At 43.2% G+C, this 16,667-nt stretch overlaps 1 protein-coding gene across 1 annotated transcript in view; it reads right to left on the bottom strand.

Moving 5' to 3' along the window:
• The window catches only part of PDE11A (phosphodiesterase 11A), a 422,322-nt gene that overhangs the window by 71,203 nt on the left and 334,452 nt on the right, over positions 1–16,667 (bottom strand). Inside the window, exon 13 of the mRNA XM_027556915.1 lies at positions 6,840–6,949. Within this exon, the coding sequence (XP_027412716.1) occupies positions 6,840–6,949 (110 nt within the window). The remainder of the gene's footprint in view (positions 1–6,839; positions 6,950–16,667) is intronic.

Below are 16,667 nucleotides of genomic sequence, written 5' to 3'. Positions count from 1 at the left end.
AATGATGCATTCATTCCTTCACCTAACAAGGACTGAGGACTATTATGATGCAAGGCTGTGAGTGTGTGGGATATGGAGCTAAAGAATGGCTCTTACCCTCAGGAAGCTCTCAGTCCCTATAACTGCACAGGAGACGTTCTCTGTCCACACTTTCATTAACAATGCTCACCTTTCTGCAAGCAAGGTGCCATCTTAGTATTCACAGAATGGACCATGATACTAACTCTACTTTGAGTTTTCTTTAGAATAAAATCATTTAAACAAGAATGCTTCCATTTCCATATGGTTGCTTCAGTTACACTGTTAGGTTTGGTCTCTGTCAGATTTTCTGAGACTACAGGACACCCTGGTGCTCTCTCTCTCAGGCCGAGGCTCACTGAGAATGCTGCCTGCAGCTGCCATTACCCACACACATGTTATGAATCTCCTAGCACTGCAAGAGTGAAGTCCATGGTCAGGAAACTTGATAAAAGTGGCGAATCATTGAACTGTTAGGATAAACTTTATCAGAAAGTATTAGACAGAATACGAGTTGTTTGGGATGTAAAATGGCATTATGGGCAGAAGTAAAAAGGGTCTCAGAGTTAAATACATTTGGGAAATGCTGGGTTTAAGAAGTTAAACTGTTTAGATACTGTAGGATTTATCTGTGGCATCAGTGTGTGAACATATATACTGTGATTCTGCAGGAAAGGAACATACTATGCCGTATTAACCAAACTTACTTGATCATTAAACCATTTTTTACAAGACGACATGTGTTTCATGTAATGTACTCTGTGTAAAGGGCATACTGACACTTTTTCATGTAAAATGTGGAAAAAACCTTCCAATCAATCACATATGGAAAAAAAAAATGACTTTAATACCACACCTCATTTTAATTGTCTGTGGTAAGTATATCCATCATATCAGCGGCTCTGGGGCACACAGACTATAATTGTAAAAATATTACACATACATGGAGGGTGTGTGGAGACATGCGGAGAGGAGAGGAGAGGAGAGGAGAAGAGACTCCAGGTCCTTTACACACAGGATTATTTATGATGTGATTATTTATGATGCTCATTATTGATTAGGTCATCCTAACATAGTAAAGTTTTTCATTTGGGGGCAGGCAGCACACTGAGGAGAGGCTTATATAAAAGGAAAGTCAATGTGAAAATGGCTCTCCCCACCCAGGCATTCAGCACTTTGCACAGCCACCAAAAGTAAGCATGCAAAAGGAAATTTCATAACTATGAGCTATGGACCCTCATAACTTCCCTGGACATGCATATTCTTTGAAAGAGAGACTTAATGGAAGTGTGCTGCCATGGCTTACAGGAAACTTTCAGAAGGAAAACTACCGAAGGTAATTAGGAAATTGAGAATTGTTGGGAGGTGGGGAGGAATGGGATTAGGCTGTCACGGCAGATTAATGTGCCCCTGTATTTCACTTCTGGGACCTGGCCGAAAGCGACAACATGGGTTTTCATTCCCAAGAAATGAGTATAAGAGATTATGCTAGAAATGAATAGAGGAAGTCTCCTAGGAGAATATACTACAAAGCTGCTTGGTACTGATATTTAATCATCAGGGGCAGCTGTAATAGGGAGGGCAATGAGTGGGAAACACTGTCCCTGGAGAAAATAGGAGCGAGGTGTTAACAGCAGTTTCAAAGCGCCATGGGATCGCTGCCCTCTCTACCTATTGATCATGCACTGCACGCACTCCAATACTTTAAAATTAAGAATAAAATATGAAAATGCGAAGGTTCACTTATCAGAAAGGCTAAGAGAATAAATCACACTGTGCTGTGACTAAAATCACAACTTTTTATTGTAGAGGCATTTTGCATTTTATATAGTAATTTGTCCCTTGCTAAATGTCTCCTGTTTCTTTATAGCCTTATATATGAAAAAAAGAAAAGGTAGCATATGCTTTGTCACATAATAATTGGTGCATTTAAATCCCATTTCCAAATCACTTAAAAGGCTGGCATTAGAAGGTGAATACTTTAAGGAAAGGGACTATTTGTTACACTTCTTTATTTCCCCCACAACGCCTCGCGCAGTGCCTCGCATCTAGAAAGCACTCAATTGATGGGGAATGAATAAGGAAATAAGGATATAGGTTTCTTCTGAGGGATTTTCCTAAACAATGGCCAACTTGCTGAGTAAATCTTATCCTAATCAGTAAAATGGTAGTTCCTCCACCATGATGTCAAAGGGTCTCTTTTCAGCATTTATTGAGGAAAACTTTAACTGAGGTGGAGTGGTGGTGGCATCTGGTATTCTAAGCTCAAGTGAGACTCTGTAAGGGAGGGGCAGGGCTGATGGACATCCCATGGGCTGGTAAACTGCATAAGAGGCCAACCATTGTGAGGAAACAGCTCAGACCATCTTGGAATGCATAGTTTTGATCATGTGGTGTAAGGATGCAAAAAATTTTTTTGAATTCTAATATCAGAGATATCATAGCTATCTCATATGTATGGAAACTGTTCAGTATTACCCAAATCACTTGAGATTTGGGGACCTCAGTTTCCAATTTTTAAAAATTAAGGCATATGAAAAAAATTTGAAAATTAAGGAATATGACTACCGAGATCTAGTTGAGTTCTACAATGTTTACAGCTCCACGTCTTGATTTTCTGGATATCAAAATGCATCTTAGTTTTCCAGAGCTCACATATGTCACAAGCCAGCCAATAAACTGGAAGTTCAAAAGCCTAAAATAAATACCACAAAGTCATGAAAGAGGGTGGGATAAAGTGGTTAAAAAATGGCCTTGGAGTCAGATAGCCCAGGTCCAAACACTACTTTGCCACCTTCTGGATGGGTGAATTTGGGCAAGTCACTTACTTTCCTGAGGCCCAGTTCCCTCTGTAAGATGGAGACAAAAATATCTAGCTACAGGGATATTAGTTGAGCACTTGAGATAGTAAACAACAAATAACTGCAATTCTTCTCATTGTTTCAAGGACCACTCACAGCAAAGAATGGAAATGAATTAGAACCACTTTCACTAAAAAAAAAATGTTGATTAAATACAGCTAGGACCTCTGAGCAAGCCCCATTGTTACACACATGGCTGGATTTCCTGGAAGTAGGAGCAGATACAGAAAACCAGGGATCTCTGTCTTCCTCTAGAATTGTACAGTATCTTCTCTGCTCCTCTCTGAATACTGACTTTCTTCTCTCTGCAGATTTGCTGTCTTGCTTCTCTTATCCACTCGGGATTTGTTCATCACCGGTTTCCCCAAATGCAGCCTCAGTGTCCAGGTCTGCATGGACCTGCAGCTTGGACCTCAACAGCTAACTGAGTCCATATCATGGTAATCCAGGACCAGACTCCTGGGAGATAAGATATGATTAGCTGGGTTTGGATTTGGTGTGTAGTCTTGGTCCAATGAGGTCAACTAACAAGAAAGCCTGGCTCTCTTGGTGTGATACGCAGGCTCTCTCCAGGGTGGAGGCTGTTGTTATTTAAGTACATACATTGCACACTTGACTCTTTTTAAAAGAACCTACAAGCTGCTCACTATTGCTTTATAGACACAATTCTTTATGTGTAAGTGGCAGAATGGTAGGGTGCTCCAGGAAGACGCAGTGATGATGATGCCATTGGCCTGAGAGAGGGGTATCCTAAAATACTCATAATAACAAAACGCAGGCCAGGAATTCAAACACAAGGAACTGTCAGACCCTATAATCAAAGTGTATACAGTTTACACCTCAGCAGGCCCCAGGGATGCTATTGTCATTAGTACAACGTCAAATCAATGTCTGTAAAAACTGTGTTCTGTAATAATCCGTAAAAGATTGCACTTGTGTAAGAAGTCAGGAAGCTTTACTGAAAAGCAATATTAAAGTAGTTAAAACCTCATCCATTCATGCATTTATCATTCATTCACTCAGCAAACATTCCTTGTGGGTTTACCATGCTCTTGGTGCTTGTACACATCATAGGTACTGAAGAAGAAGGGGAGACACACCATTAATCAGCAACTAATGTGGTGGGAGATGTGCAATTCTAAAGCATAGCCAGGGCATGGTATAGACACAGAAGACTGATGCAGCGAAGGTCATCAGGGATAGAATCTGGGGGGTGGGGGTGGAGCTTTCAGAGGAGGCTGGGGGAAAGAAGAGGAAGAGCATTCTGGGCTGCAGAAACAGCAGACCAGGAGCAAAGGAAAGGGAACTAACTGGACCCCATCGAGTACTTTAAGTAGCCCCTTGTGTCTGAACCTGGATGCATAGGTCGGGGCGGGGTGGCAGGTGTGAGTGCTGCGCTGGAGAAATGGGCAAGAGCCTGATTGAAAAGGGCAATAGGGGCTAAACTAAGGAATTTGAACATTATCCTGAGAGTCACAAGAGGCCAGTGAGCGTCTTTTAAGTAGGGGAACAATCCGATGACATTTGTGAATTAAAAAGAGTATTTTGGAGTGCCAAGGTGGGGAAGACTGGAGGAGAAGAGTTGGGCTGTTGGTTGTAGGAATCCTGGAGGGATGCAGAGAAGCAGTGGTTACTATACGAATGCAGAGATGTCAACTCTGAGGGAATCTGAGTGGCTTGTGCACTTCTGGTGGTGCCATTCATGGGGATGAAGAATAAGAGGAAAAGGATTGGTGTAGAGAGAAAGACTGGGGTTGTGGTGATGATGGGACTTCAGATAGGAGGAGCTCCTCAAGCAGCTGGAAGAAGTGTTTAGAGATTAGCCGAAAATGATGGTCCATAGATTTGGGTTTGGGGCCAATCAGCAGGTGGATCCAGCATGAAAGGTAAAGCGGAAGAGAAGAAGGGGAGAGGACGTGTGCAGTGAAGGCTGGCGCAGGAGGAGCAAGCTGAGGAGAAAGGCTAGAAGGTGGATGAAGGTGTCTCTCTCCCAGACAAAGGAAAAAAGAGAGCTCTTTGGAGGAGAGCATCACAAACAGTGTCATGGCAAGAAGGATCAAGAAAGAAGGACCGGAAGAGTGTCCTGTGGCTTTGGGAAAAGGGGTCATTGGTGGCATTACTGAGGGCTGCTCCCCTGGTGGGCAGACCTGGAAGCTGTGTGGGAGGGAAGTGAAGACAAGGAACAGACAAGTTTCCAAGAAGACTGGCTGGAAAGGAAAGAAGAGAAATGGAGCAGAAGCTCGAGGGAGAAGCAGGGATGGAAGTGGGTTTTTCAAGACGGGGAGAACTGTTCATATTAATAGGTTGGGAGATACAGGGCAGAGAGAGGAAGATGGATGGAGCAAGGTCCTGGAGGAGGGAGGGAGGAAGGGACCCAACACTGAGGTGGAAGGATTAGCCTCAGACATGAGGAGGGACAGCCTTTTCACAGAGATAGGAGGGAAGGAGGAAAGGATGGGGCCAGAGAGATAAGTTCGTTTGTGGCAGGGGAGGAAATTGAGGGAGTTCTCGATTGATGGCCTCAATTTTCTCAGTGAAGGGGAGGCAAGGTGATCTGCTGAGTGGCATGGGGGGAGGTGGTAGAACAGAAGGTGGTTTAGGAGGAGGAACGTTTGGTTTCTATAACTGCTGATCAGAATGGGGGACGGAGCTGGCTAGGGGCCCAAAGAGGCTGGTGGGGAGTGCTGAGCCCCTAGCCGAGTTGGGAGAATACCTATTCGGTATGCCTCAGGCTCACAGCTGTGACACTTTCTCCCAAAGCCTTTAAAAGTCTGGACAGAAGAGCAAGAAGCTGAATTGTTAGATTGAGCCAGAGCTGAGTTTTTGCAGAGTGGCTGTCACAGAAAGGTAAGAGGGTCTGGAAATTTCAGGACACGGAAAAGAGCAGTTTGAAGTGATGGGCTTCTGCATTCAGGATGGATAGAGGTCACAAAGTCGATACTCATCTGCTAGATCAGGAGCAAATCAAAGGGCCCAGGGCTCCAAGGCCTTAGTATGTAGGTGTTACAGGGGAAAAAACAAGTGGTGAGCTGAAAGGTCCCTGTTGACACATCGTGGGCCACTGGGGTTTCACATCGTAGAGGAAGACCGGCTGCACGGGCTTGGAAATTGGTCACCTGAAAGCTAATCTTACCTCTTCATTGAAGATTCCTTAGTCTCTCCATCCCCAAACGTTTTTCCCTCGAGCCTCTGAAGTCCCATATCATGTTGTTTGCAGACAGGCAGTAAAAAGCACGTTAAACTGGAACCTGAATACGAGAGCCAGGACACCTGGGTTTGGGTCTTATTTCCAGCACCCGTAAGTTCTGCGGCCTCGGCGCCAGCGTGAGCCGCCAAGCTCCTGGACCTGTCTTGCTTGCTCGGGGACAGATGGCTCTGTCCACGCGCAGTGTGCACCTCCCGCCCCGTGCTGGTGGAGCTGCTTGGCTCGTTCCCACCTTTCTGTGGGATGAGGCGTGGCAGGGACAGAGACCCTCTTCCTCCTCCAATGTCACTCCATTTCACTGCAGTTTATACAATACCCGACATCAAAAGAACCTGGAAGAAATTCTACTGGGGAAGGAGGAGATCTTTTGTTTCATAAAATTTCCAATTTTATTTTAATAGTCTCAAAACCAGACTTCCAGGGTAGCAAATCCAAGAAACCTATGATCCCATGAAGGCAAACATTCTGGGAGGAAGAAAAAAAAAATAGGCCCTTTAAAAATCTGAGCTTTGTTATCCGACTGAGGTCAACAGAGACAGACCAAATCAACAAGCATGACATGAAGGGCAAATTTGCAATTAAAAGAGGAATAAGGAATTATAAAGATGGATGAGCCCCGTGACACCCGCGCCCAGGCCTGCGTGGCCTTGGCCTCAGACGCCAGAAATTAATGCTTTACTCTTTAGCGCGCGCATCACCTTTGGCTCTGAACAGAAAGGCAAATGCATTAAAATAACAACAATTAGAACACTTACTTAGCTTGGAAGGCATTGTTGGTTCCCCTGTGGTCGAGGTCATGACACAGGCATCCCACAATCACCGCTAAAATTTCCACCTCGGTCAGAATCTCTTGAAACCCGGCGGTCTGGGAAGATGAGAAAATGGCCCAGTCACTGCTCGGGGCAGGGAGGAAGGCCGAGGCTCGTCTGCTGAGCCGCCATCAGCTCTGTTGTCATACCCACATCATTTAAGGGAATGATTAACTGCCACCCCTTCGACTAGTGAGTTGGGTGGTCAGTTGCACAGCCCAGGGTCCCCGCGGTGATGAATTAGCCGGCACGGTGGCCCGCCCTGGCTGGCACACCAGGACAGAGTTCAGATTGTTTTGTTCCCTTTTTAGAGAAGAAGCTGCGCTGTCTAGATACAGTGACAGTCTGGCAAAGGCCTGGAGCAAAATGTGTTTTGTGATTCGACATTTCAAAATGATGAGCATCTAGGGGTAGGGAGAGAGAGGGGGCTGGGAGTTTAGAACTGAGTGATGTAGCCACCAGATGCCATTTAAATGAAAGTTGGCAAGAGAAAATGCCTTAAAAAATATGTGTGTGTGTGTATCTATTAGAAAAAGCAACTTAGAAGTACTCAAATTGTTACATGATAATATTCTAGAAGTTATAAATACCTTAATTCACATTAGCTTGGAGGACAGGTAAAATTTCAGATAAGCAGTGCCTGTCTTGAAAACTAGAATTGGCCAGGGGATTAGGCGATCCAGACGTCGGATCAGGTGGAGGATCTGTTACATGCAGCTCCTTACGATCCCCAGGCAGCCTGCTTGGGAAATGCATAGGTGTGGTGTGCTATCTCTGGCGAGCAGGGTGATGTAATTACATGACCATGAGCAGCAGTGCTTCTCTGATTCCTGCTGGCCTTTCGTTAGTTTAGAAGAGAAAGTGAACTTGCAGAAATGCAGGGCTCTGCATTTGCTTGATCTAAGGCCTTTCTGCCTCCTCCCCCCTTAACTTGTACGCCTCCCCGCTCAGTATTTATTAAAATCTTTATCAGAGGGCAGGAGAAGGGGAAGGGTAGAGTTCAAACTGCTTCCCTTTTCATGTGCGTTTTTTTCCTCCACATCTAGGATCACTAGCTAATATCTGTAAGACAGTTCTCTTACAGCAATGAACACTTTGTTTTTTAGTTAATTATGTTTTTGTTGTAGAAATAACTGAATAATAAAGTTTCTGTGTTGACAACTTTATTTTAAAAGATTTCTACATTAGAAATACATATAATTTCATCTGCATAGCAAATAGGAATGTTTATAAACTATCTGGGCAGGATAAAGTAGTCCATATCTAAGCTGTGTGTGTCCTTCATTTTAAAATTCAGAGCTGGCTATTGGTTTTAAGTTAATTTTATTTTATTGAAGGCATTACTTGCAATAGATTTTAAAAATTTAATTGTAGTTAGAAACGTAGAACCAAAGCCAATAGTCCCTCATCCTTCCCCATTCTGATTCCCAAAGACAAGAACTTTCCATTTTCTTTTTTTGTCTAATTTGGTAGGCATTTCCCCCCATATTACTATATAGTAGGTCATTAGCCCTTGGTTATTCAGGGGTTTCCCATGTGACTATAATCCTTCCTGTGTGCCAGACACTGTCCTAAGAGAACCACAACCATTTAACATACTTCTACACCTTTGGCTACAAAGAATGTAATTAATATGATTTCGGTATTGACCATTTGGTGATGTCTGTGTGTAAAGTCGTCTCTTGTGTTATTGCTGTGACAGCCCTGGGATTTCTTTGGAAGGAATGATGCTAAAGCTGAAACTCCAGTACTTTGGCCACCTCATGTGAAGAGTTGACTCATTGGAAAAGACTCTGATGCTGGGAGGGATGGGGGGCAGGAGGAGAAGGGGATGACAGAGGATGAGATGGCTGGGTGGCATCACTGACTCAATGGACGTGAGTCTCAGTGAACTCTGGGAGTTGGTGATGGACAGGGAGGACTGGCGTGCTGTGATTCATGGGGTCCCAAAGAGTTGGACATGACTGAGCGACTGATCTGATCTGATTTGAGTACATTCTTTTGGCAGAATTCAGTTAACCTTTGCCCTGCTTCATTTTGTTCTCCAAGGCCAAATTTGCCTGTTACTCCAGGTATATCTTGACTTCCTACTTTTTCATAAACAAAGAAAAGCAGAGACATTACTCTGCCAACAAAGGTCCATATAATCAAGGCTATAGTCTTGCCAGTGGTCACATACGGTTGTGAGAGCTGGACCGTAAAGAAGGCAGAACGCCAAAGAATTGATGCCTTCGAACTGTGGTGCTGAAGACTCCTGAAAGTACCTTGGACAGCAAGATTAAACTAGTCAATCTTAAGGGAGATCTACCCTGAATATTCACCGGAAGGACTGACGCTGAAGCTCCACTATTTTGGTCATCTGATGTGAACAGACGACTCATTGAAAAACTCCCTGATGCTGGGGAAGATTGAGGGCAGGAGAAGAGGGTGTCAGAGAATGAGATGGCTGGATGGCATCACCTATGCATTGAACATGAACTTGTGCAAACTCCGGTAGACGGTGAGGGACAGGGAGGCCTGGCATGCTGCAGTCCATGGGGTCGCAAAGAGTCGGATACGACTGGGTGACTGAACAACAACAACTTACTTCTCATAACAGGTAAGAACTATTATTATCTGCCAGTTAAGATGAGGAAACTGAGGCACAAAGAAACTTAAGTGCCCTGGGTCTTAGAAAGTGCCTACCTGATGATCAGTCTGTAAATGTTTTTCACTCAGTATCCAATGATTATATCCTTTGTTATGTGGATGTTTAGCTTCCTGGAGTTAAGTCGACTTACATCCTACACAACTCTCTGAACAGTCACACCTTTGACAGGTCGCTTCCTGTCCTGGGGTTCCCTGCTTTGGCCCAGCGCTGACACTTGGCCTGGATTCTCCTGTCTGCTGCCAGCATCCCCCTCCTAGGGTTGGTCACCTGTCTCCTCCATCCCACATCTCTCTCTTTACTCGTTTTCTCTCTCAGTTTGCGGGAACACATCTGCCAGTAGCTTCATAAGAAAGGATGTTAATACTTCTTTAACATTGAGCAAGTTGATTTTTTTTTTTTGAGGCTTTGCACAACTGAAATGTCTTTAATCTATTCTCCTACTCAATTATTGACTTGCCTAACTATTCTAGGTTGCAACATTTTCATTCAGAATTTTGAAGGACTTCTCTATTCTTTCCTAACTTCCAAAGTTGCCTTAGCGAAGTATAAATCATTCTTGTTCCTAATCTTTTGAATGATACTTATTTTCTCTCTTTTAGAATCTTCTCTCTATGCCTGGGGTTTGCCAATTTCACAAAAATCTTCTTTTGTTTGGGACTTTTCCTCATCATTGCTTGGTAAACCTTTTCAATGTGAAGGCTCATTTTCTTCAGTACAATATTCTTGTCATTTTTTTCCCCTTAATAATTTCGACTTCATTATTTTTTCTGTCCTATTTGAATGGTACTCCAATTGGTTTGACATTGGACTTCTTATATTCATTTCCTTATTTTCCATTTCTTCTTTCCCATTGCTCATGTTGACTTTTCTCCTCTTACTTTCCAGGAGTAATAATCTTTTAAATTTACTAGCATTTTCCTGTCTGCTGCTCCTTTTCTGACAGCACACTATTCTTCTTACATGGATGCATTATGGTCTCTTCTCTTTTGAAGATATTGATTATAACTGCTTTGAAATTCTCTCCTGTTCCCTGAATTGCCTATTTCTTCTGAACTCCTTATCTCTTTGTTTGGTGGTTTCCTCAAATGCCTGATATCCTTGGTCGTCCACTTATGCATGGGAGTCCACATTCACCACACACCCATGCATGGAGACGGTGTCTACACATGGCTGATCTCATCACTGCTGAGCTCACGGCCAGGTGGTCCTGCTGTGGACCCCCACACGCCAGTGTAGATACTCTGAACACTTCCTCTGGATTTTCCAATCTCTTGCTTGGAAGGAGCATAAATACAGGTGTTGGAATTCTGAGAAAAGGGTATGTAGCTTCTCACCCTCGTGATGGAGACTTTCACTTCATTCTCTTACTTGCAAGGTGCGTCTCACCTAACTTTTCTTTTACTGGTGTCTCCAAGTCTGGGGCTCAGTTTCTCTGGCAAATACTCTGGCTTCCTGCATAGACAAAGGGAAGAGGAGTTCTTGGACTACAGGGAGAGGGGATGGAAATTTGGGGGCTCAGTGTTTTCCTTGTCCCTCACTCCCACTCACCCCATTTCTGTGGTATCTGATCCTTCCAGTTCCTGAGCTTTGACAGCTTCTAGGAGAGTACTGGTTCTCACACGTACCCCTTCCTCTACTCTCTTCTCCTGAAGGCATTTGGGTTGGACCTTCCTTTTCTTTGTTAATCTACAAGCCATCCTCCCTCCATGAAAAGAGTGGAATTTGTGTCCATTTCTTACTCTCCTTGTTATTTTCGGGGTGTTTTTTGAAAGGAGAAAGGGATGCAAGTGTCTTTCTCTGTCATCTTGAAACTGTGAGACAGTTTCATTGGGTTTGGATCTTGCTAATATGAAGCAAATCCTGAAAGTCTATCAAGCAGGCAATGATTATACACTGTATTCTGGAAATCAGTGCTGTAAACACAATGACGATGCACTGAAATTTAGAGAGATTGTTGCCTGTGAAAATGCTGCTGTTTAGAATGAGCTGATGAATTGGAACAGTAAGAATAGAGATGGGATAATGTCAACATAAGATAATTCAACTAGAAATTTAATTAGAAGATAAAATCAAATGCCATGTAATAGACTCAAGTTCAAAATCCGGAATCATTTTTAAGCCATCAGTTATCACCCATTGTATACTATGTTGGAATATATTTCAAGGTCTTACACAGCCGACTACTCCGCCCCTTTCTTGGAAATCCAGATTCTAGCTCTTAGACTATTTGTATCACAGGTATTTTTGAGAATTTAATAAAAGCCATGGACCTTTTTCCCAGAAATTATTCTATAACTTCATGGTGTTCCAAGGCCATGGAGCCCACCTCTAGATCCTCCCAATAAAGAATCCCTGACGTACAGCACAGTCACACAAAGCGTATTTACCTCTCTTGGCTGTGACACCTGAGTTACTGAAGCAGCACCTATCTCTTGACTGTGATTGAAAGCTGCCTGGTAAATGGTTTCTGAGGGTCATCAGGCCTGAGATGTGTCCACCTGCCACCGAGCATCCATCTGCCCCTCCCCGCCCTCATCCATCTTCTTTCTAGTCCTATCCATTCTGACCTACACTTGACACACACTGGGGAGAAAACGTCAGCTGCGTGCTGCAGACAATATACTTTCAAAAGCGAACACAGTGGCAGCAGGAAGTACATTCGGATGTGTTTCTCCTATGCTTAATTCTATTTTTATTTTCAAATAAAATGATATGTTTGCTGCTACTGATCCAGTAACTAACTACCCATTATCCATTAATGGGTTTTGTTGACCATTATTTTACTCTACCCTCTCACCTGTATTCCCTCATGGCCCATATCAGAAATGTAAAGCCGGGAATATCATATATCTAAGTAAAAAGATAACCAAGGCATACAGAGCTAGCTTCCATGTCACCCTCTCCAGAAAAGCCTGTCACGACCCTCTGAGCAGGTCTCCTGTAACAGTCCTCTGTTGGGTTGGACGTATGCTGGGATAACCCTGCCCCCAACCACTAGGGCATATAATCACTGGAACTCCAAAGGACCCAAACAGTAAGACTGAGTTGAAGTGTTTCTTGAACTAGCCAGTGATTTCCTACCACTCAGTCAACATAAAATTCAAACCAGCAAGGACATGCCACCATGGCAAAGCTGATCCTGTGTGGTTGTCAGAGGAACAGAGGAACATGACGGCCAGAGAAAAATTGACAGTTGCTTTTTGACTCCGTGGGGCTTCGCGGGTGGCTCGGTGGTAAAGAATCTGCCTGTAATACAGGAGACCCAGGTTCAATCCTTGGGTCAGGAAGACCCCCCTGGAGAAGGGAGTGACAACCCACTCCAGTATTCTTGCCTGGAGAATTTCATGGACAGAAGAGGTGGGCTGCAGTTCATGGGGTCACAAAGAGTCAGACACGACTGAGCGACTAACACCTGTGGCTGTGGCTCTGTAGAATCCAGGAGTATAAAAAACAACGAGCCATAATAACATTAGATGGTGCTACAGAGGCTTCTTCACTCATTTAACAAAAATGTTCAGTTCTTAGTGGCTTCCCTAGTGGCTCAGACTGTAAAGAATCCACCTGCAATGCAGGAGACCTGGGTTCGATTCCTGGATCAGGAAGATCCCCTAGAGAAGGGAATGGCTACCTACTCCAGTATTCTTGTCTGGAGAATTCTCCATGGAAACAGGAGCCTGGTGGGCCACAGTCCATGGGGTAGCAGAGTCAGACACAACTGAGCAACCAGCTCTAGTGTGTGTTAAGTAATTGATCTGTCTGAGAAAAGAGGCTTGGGATAATACTGACAACAGATACCACTTGTATAGCATTTAGTATGTGCCAGGCACTGTTCTAAACCCTCAAATACCTTAACCCATCTAATCCTTACAAGTCTAATCTTTACAAGAATTCTCTGAAGGAGAAACTGTTCTGATGTCTCCCATTTTACAGATGAAGATATCAAAGCAACAGAATACACTATTGGAATGAAACGGAGACAGGATTAGACTCCAGGCAACCTGACTCCCGAGTCTGTGTCCTCACACCCTGTGCAACCCAGCCACTAAGGTGAGAGTGTATGTGCAGTTGTACAGATTTTAAAGACCTTTGTAATAATAGAATGACGGCAGGATATTAAGGAATCACTTGGAGTGTGCTTTAGTCCACCACAAAGGTTATTCTTTATCGTCTGTTTCTGGCCACACCATACAACTTGGGGGATCTCAGGTCCCTACTCAGGGACTGAACGTGAGCCAAAGGCAGTGAAAGCCAGAATCCTAATCCCTAGGTCACCAGGGAACTTTCAACAATGGATGTTTGTTCTTGAATTGGAAGAGGTTAACACTGCAGAGCCACTGCACATCTTGAGCCAAACACAGCTCTGGTGCATCAAGATGTGGCTAATAATATATAGTGATTTAAAATGAGGTTTAGAAAGAAAAGAAAGATACAATGGTTTGTGTACAACATGTAAATCCTAGGGGCAGGTTGATGGATACCAACTTATTCAATTTGCTCCAAAGCATTGGTTTTAAGCAGAGGACTTTCTCAAGCTTTCAGATGAAAGTAGATTTCACTTGCTTACCAAGAGTGCTTATGAATGAATTTATACTTGATGCCATATCCTATCTTCTTTTTAAAAAAGATCCTCTCTGCCAACAAGAGACAGTGGGTGATGAAAGCTCAGTGGGAGAATAACAGGTATTCACAACGCAATCTTCCATTGTGGGGAGAAAACCTTACTTGAGAGCTTCCCTGGTGGCTCAGTGGTAAAGAATTCACTTGCCAATCCAGGAGACTTGGGTTCAATCCCTGGAATATCCCACATGCTACAAAACAACTAAGCCCATGCACCACAATCATTGAGCCTGTACTCTGGAGCCTAGGAGCTGCAACTGCTGAAGCCTGTGTGCCCTAGAACCCATGTTCTGCTATCCAAGAAAAGCCACCGCAATGAGAAGCCCATGAACCACAGCTAGAGAGTAGGCCCCGATTGCCGCAACCAGAGAAAAGCCCACGTAGCGATGAAGACCCAGCACAGCCAACAGGTAAACAAGTCAAATCATTGAAAAAGCAACCCCGCTAGATAAACTATTGCATCTAGATTTAGATCTAGATTGCATCTAAATCTAGATCGGTGTTTACAGTAATGTTTGTCTGCCAATAATTGGATCTGCCAGGCTGAAGAAATGGCACTTCAGTCCTATTTCGAGGTCCAGAAACCAGAACCTTTCCAGTTGTTGCTGCTGCTGCTGCTAAGTCGCTTCAATTGTGTCCGACTCTGTGTGACTCCATAGATGGCAGCCCACCAGGCTCCCCCGTCCCTGGGATTCTCCAGGCAAGAACACTGGAGTGGGTTGCCATTTCCTTCTCCAATGCATGGAAGTGAAAAGTGAAAGTGAAGTCGCTCAGTCGTGTCTGACTCTTCGCGACCCCATGGACTGCAGCCTACCGGGCTCCTCCGTCCATGGGATTTTCCAGGCAAGAACACTGGAGTGGGGTGCCATTTAGGGGACCACCAACCAACACCATGTTTACATGGCTCCTTTACCAAAGCATGTGATACAATACAAACCAGTTGTAGTTTGTCTAGTTTCCATGGGAGTATAGCTTGGGTTTACCTGGGAGGACAGCTTGGGGGGTTTTGTTTGTTTGTTATTGGTGTATAGTTTATTTACAGTGTTGTGTTAGTTTCAGGTGTACAAGGCGTGGGACAGTTTTGATCAAATTTGCTTTTCTTCGTTTTCAAGATGAATGTAGTCAATAATTGATTTGGCCTTAATTAAATACTGATTTAAGTCTGCAATGAGCCTTTGCTTGTCAAGTTCAGAGTTGGGAAGACCTTACAGTCTATACTTGAATACTTTTATAACCAGAAGCTTCTTGAAGCCACTTATTATCAAATTGCAAAATTTAAGTCATGTTTTGGACACAACTTCTCTCTGAATCTCAAATAACATAGCAAATGCTTACTCATGTAAGACTCAAAATGGCCAGGCACCCAATGGACTATACAGTCCATGGAACTCTCCAGGCCAGAATATTGGAGTGGGTAGCCTTTCCCTTCTCCAGGGGATACTTCCAACCCATGGATAGAACCCAGGTCTCCCACATTGCAGGTGAATTCTTTACCAGCTGAGCCACAAGGTAAGCCCAAGAATACTGGAATGGGTAGCCTATCCCTTCTCCAGGGATCTTCCTGAACCAAGAATCAAACCGGGGTCTCCTGCATTGCAGGCAGATTCTTTACCAACTGAGCTATCAGGGAAGCCTCTCAAAACTGGTACAAGCATACATGTTTGAGTAACTGTTTGTAGCATGAATTTAAAAAATGAATTGACTTTAATCATTTTATTAAATAATTTTAACTACCTCCTTGACTTAATTTTAACCTACTTGTTATCCTAATTAAAAAAATTATCTATTTTGTAAAGTTAAAAACATATGAAAAATAGAATACTGTATTGAATACCTAAGTACTCGTTACCTAACTTTAGCAGGAAGCCACGTTCTGCTGCCTTGATTCATTTATCCCCTCACATGTTCTGTTTCGTTTGTTTGCTAGACTATTTCAAAGCAAACCTCTGGCATCTGTCAATACTCTTCATTTCATTCTCAGGAAGTCATGATGTGGTCAAATAAAAATCGGTCAATGTATCTCTGCTCTCATATTTCGATAAAATGTGCAAAACCAAATATAAATGGTAAAAAGAAAAATGGTAAAAAAAAGAGTAAATATCTAATAAGCCTTTAAAAGTTGAATTTTTACTTCAATTCAGGTAATACGAAAGCAAAGCTACATGTATGTATATAGCAAGCATACTGTAATTCAAAAAAAGACAAAAGGAAAAACATATTAGATGTTTAACGTTTTTTGCTTTCAATACTGAGAATATGCTTTATTATTTTTGAGGATAAAGACAGCCTGCTTTTTCATGTTTAGAAATATAGTTTATATTTTATGATAAACTGCTAGTGAATTGAATAGAACATGGGCTGTGTGAGCCCAGAGAATGAAGATCACCTGGTGAACATCAATTGTGCAGTCCTCTTCACATGCCACAAAGAAGCCAGATTGATGAATTTCGAGAATATGAAACCTCTTCAAAACTTACCCCAAATTTTCACTAGTCATCACTGAGCTA

This window comes from Bos indicus x Bos taurus, chromosome 2, assembly GCF_003369695.1.
Source record: "Bos indicus x Bos taurus breed Angus x Brahman F1 hybrid chromosome 2, Bos_hybrid_MaternalHap_v2.0, whole genome shotgun sequence".
NCBI lineage: Eukaryota > Metazoa > Chordata > Mammalia > Artiodactyla > Bovidae > Bos > Bos indicus x Bos taurus.
This window is presented reverse-complemented; position numbering and strand designations above follow the sequence as displayed.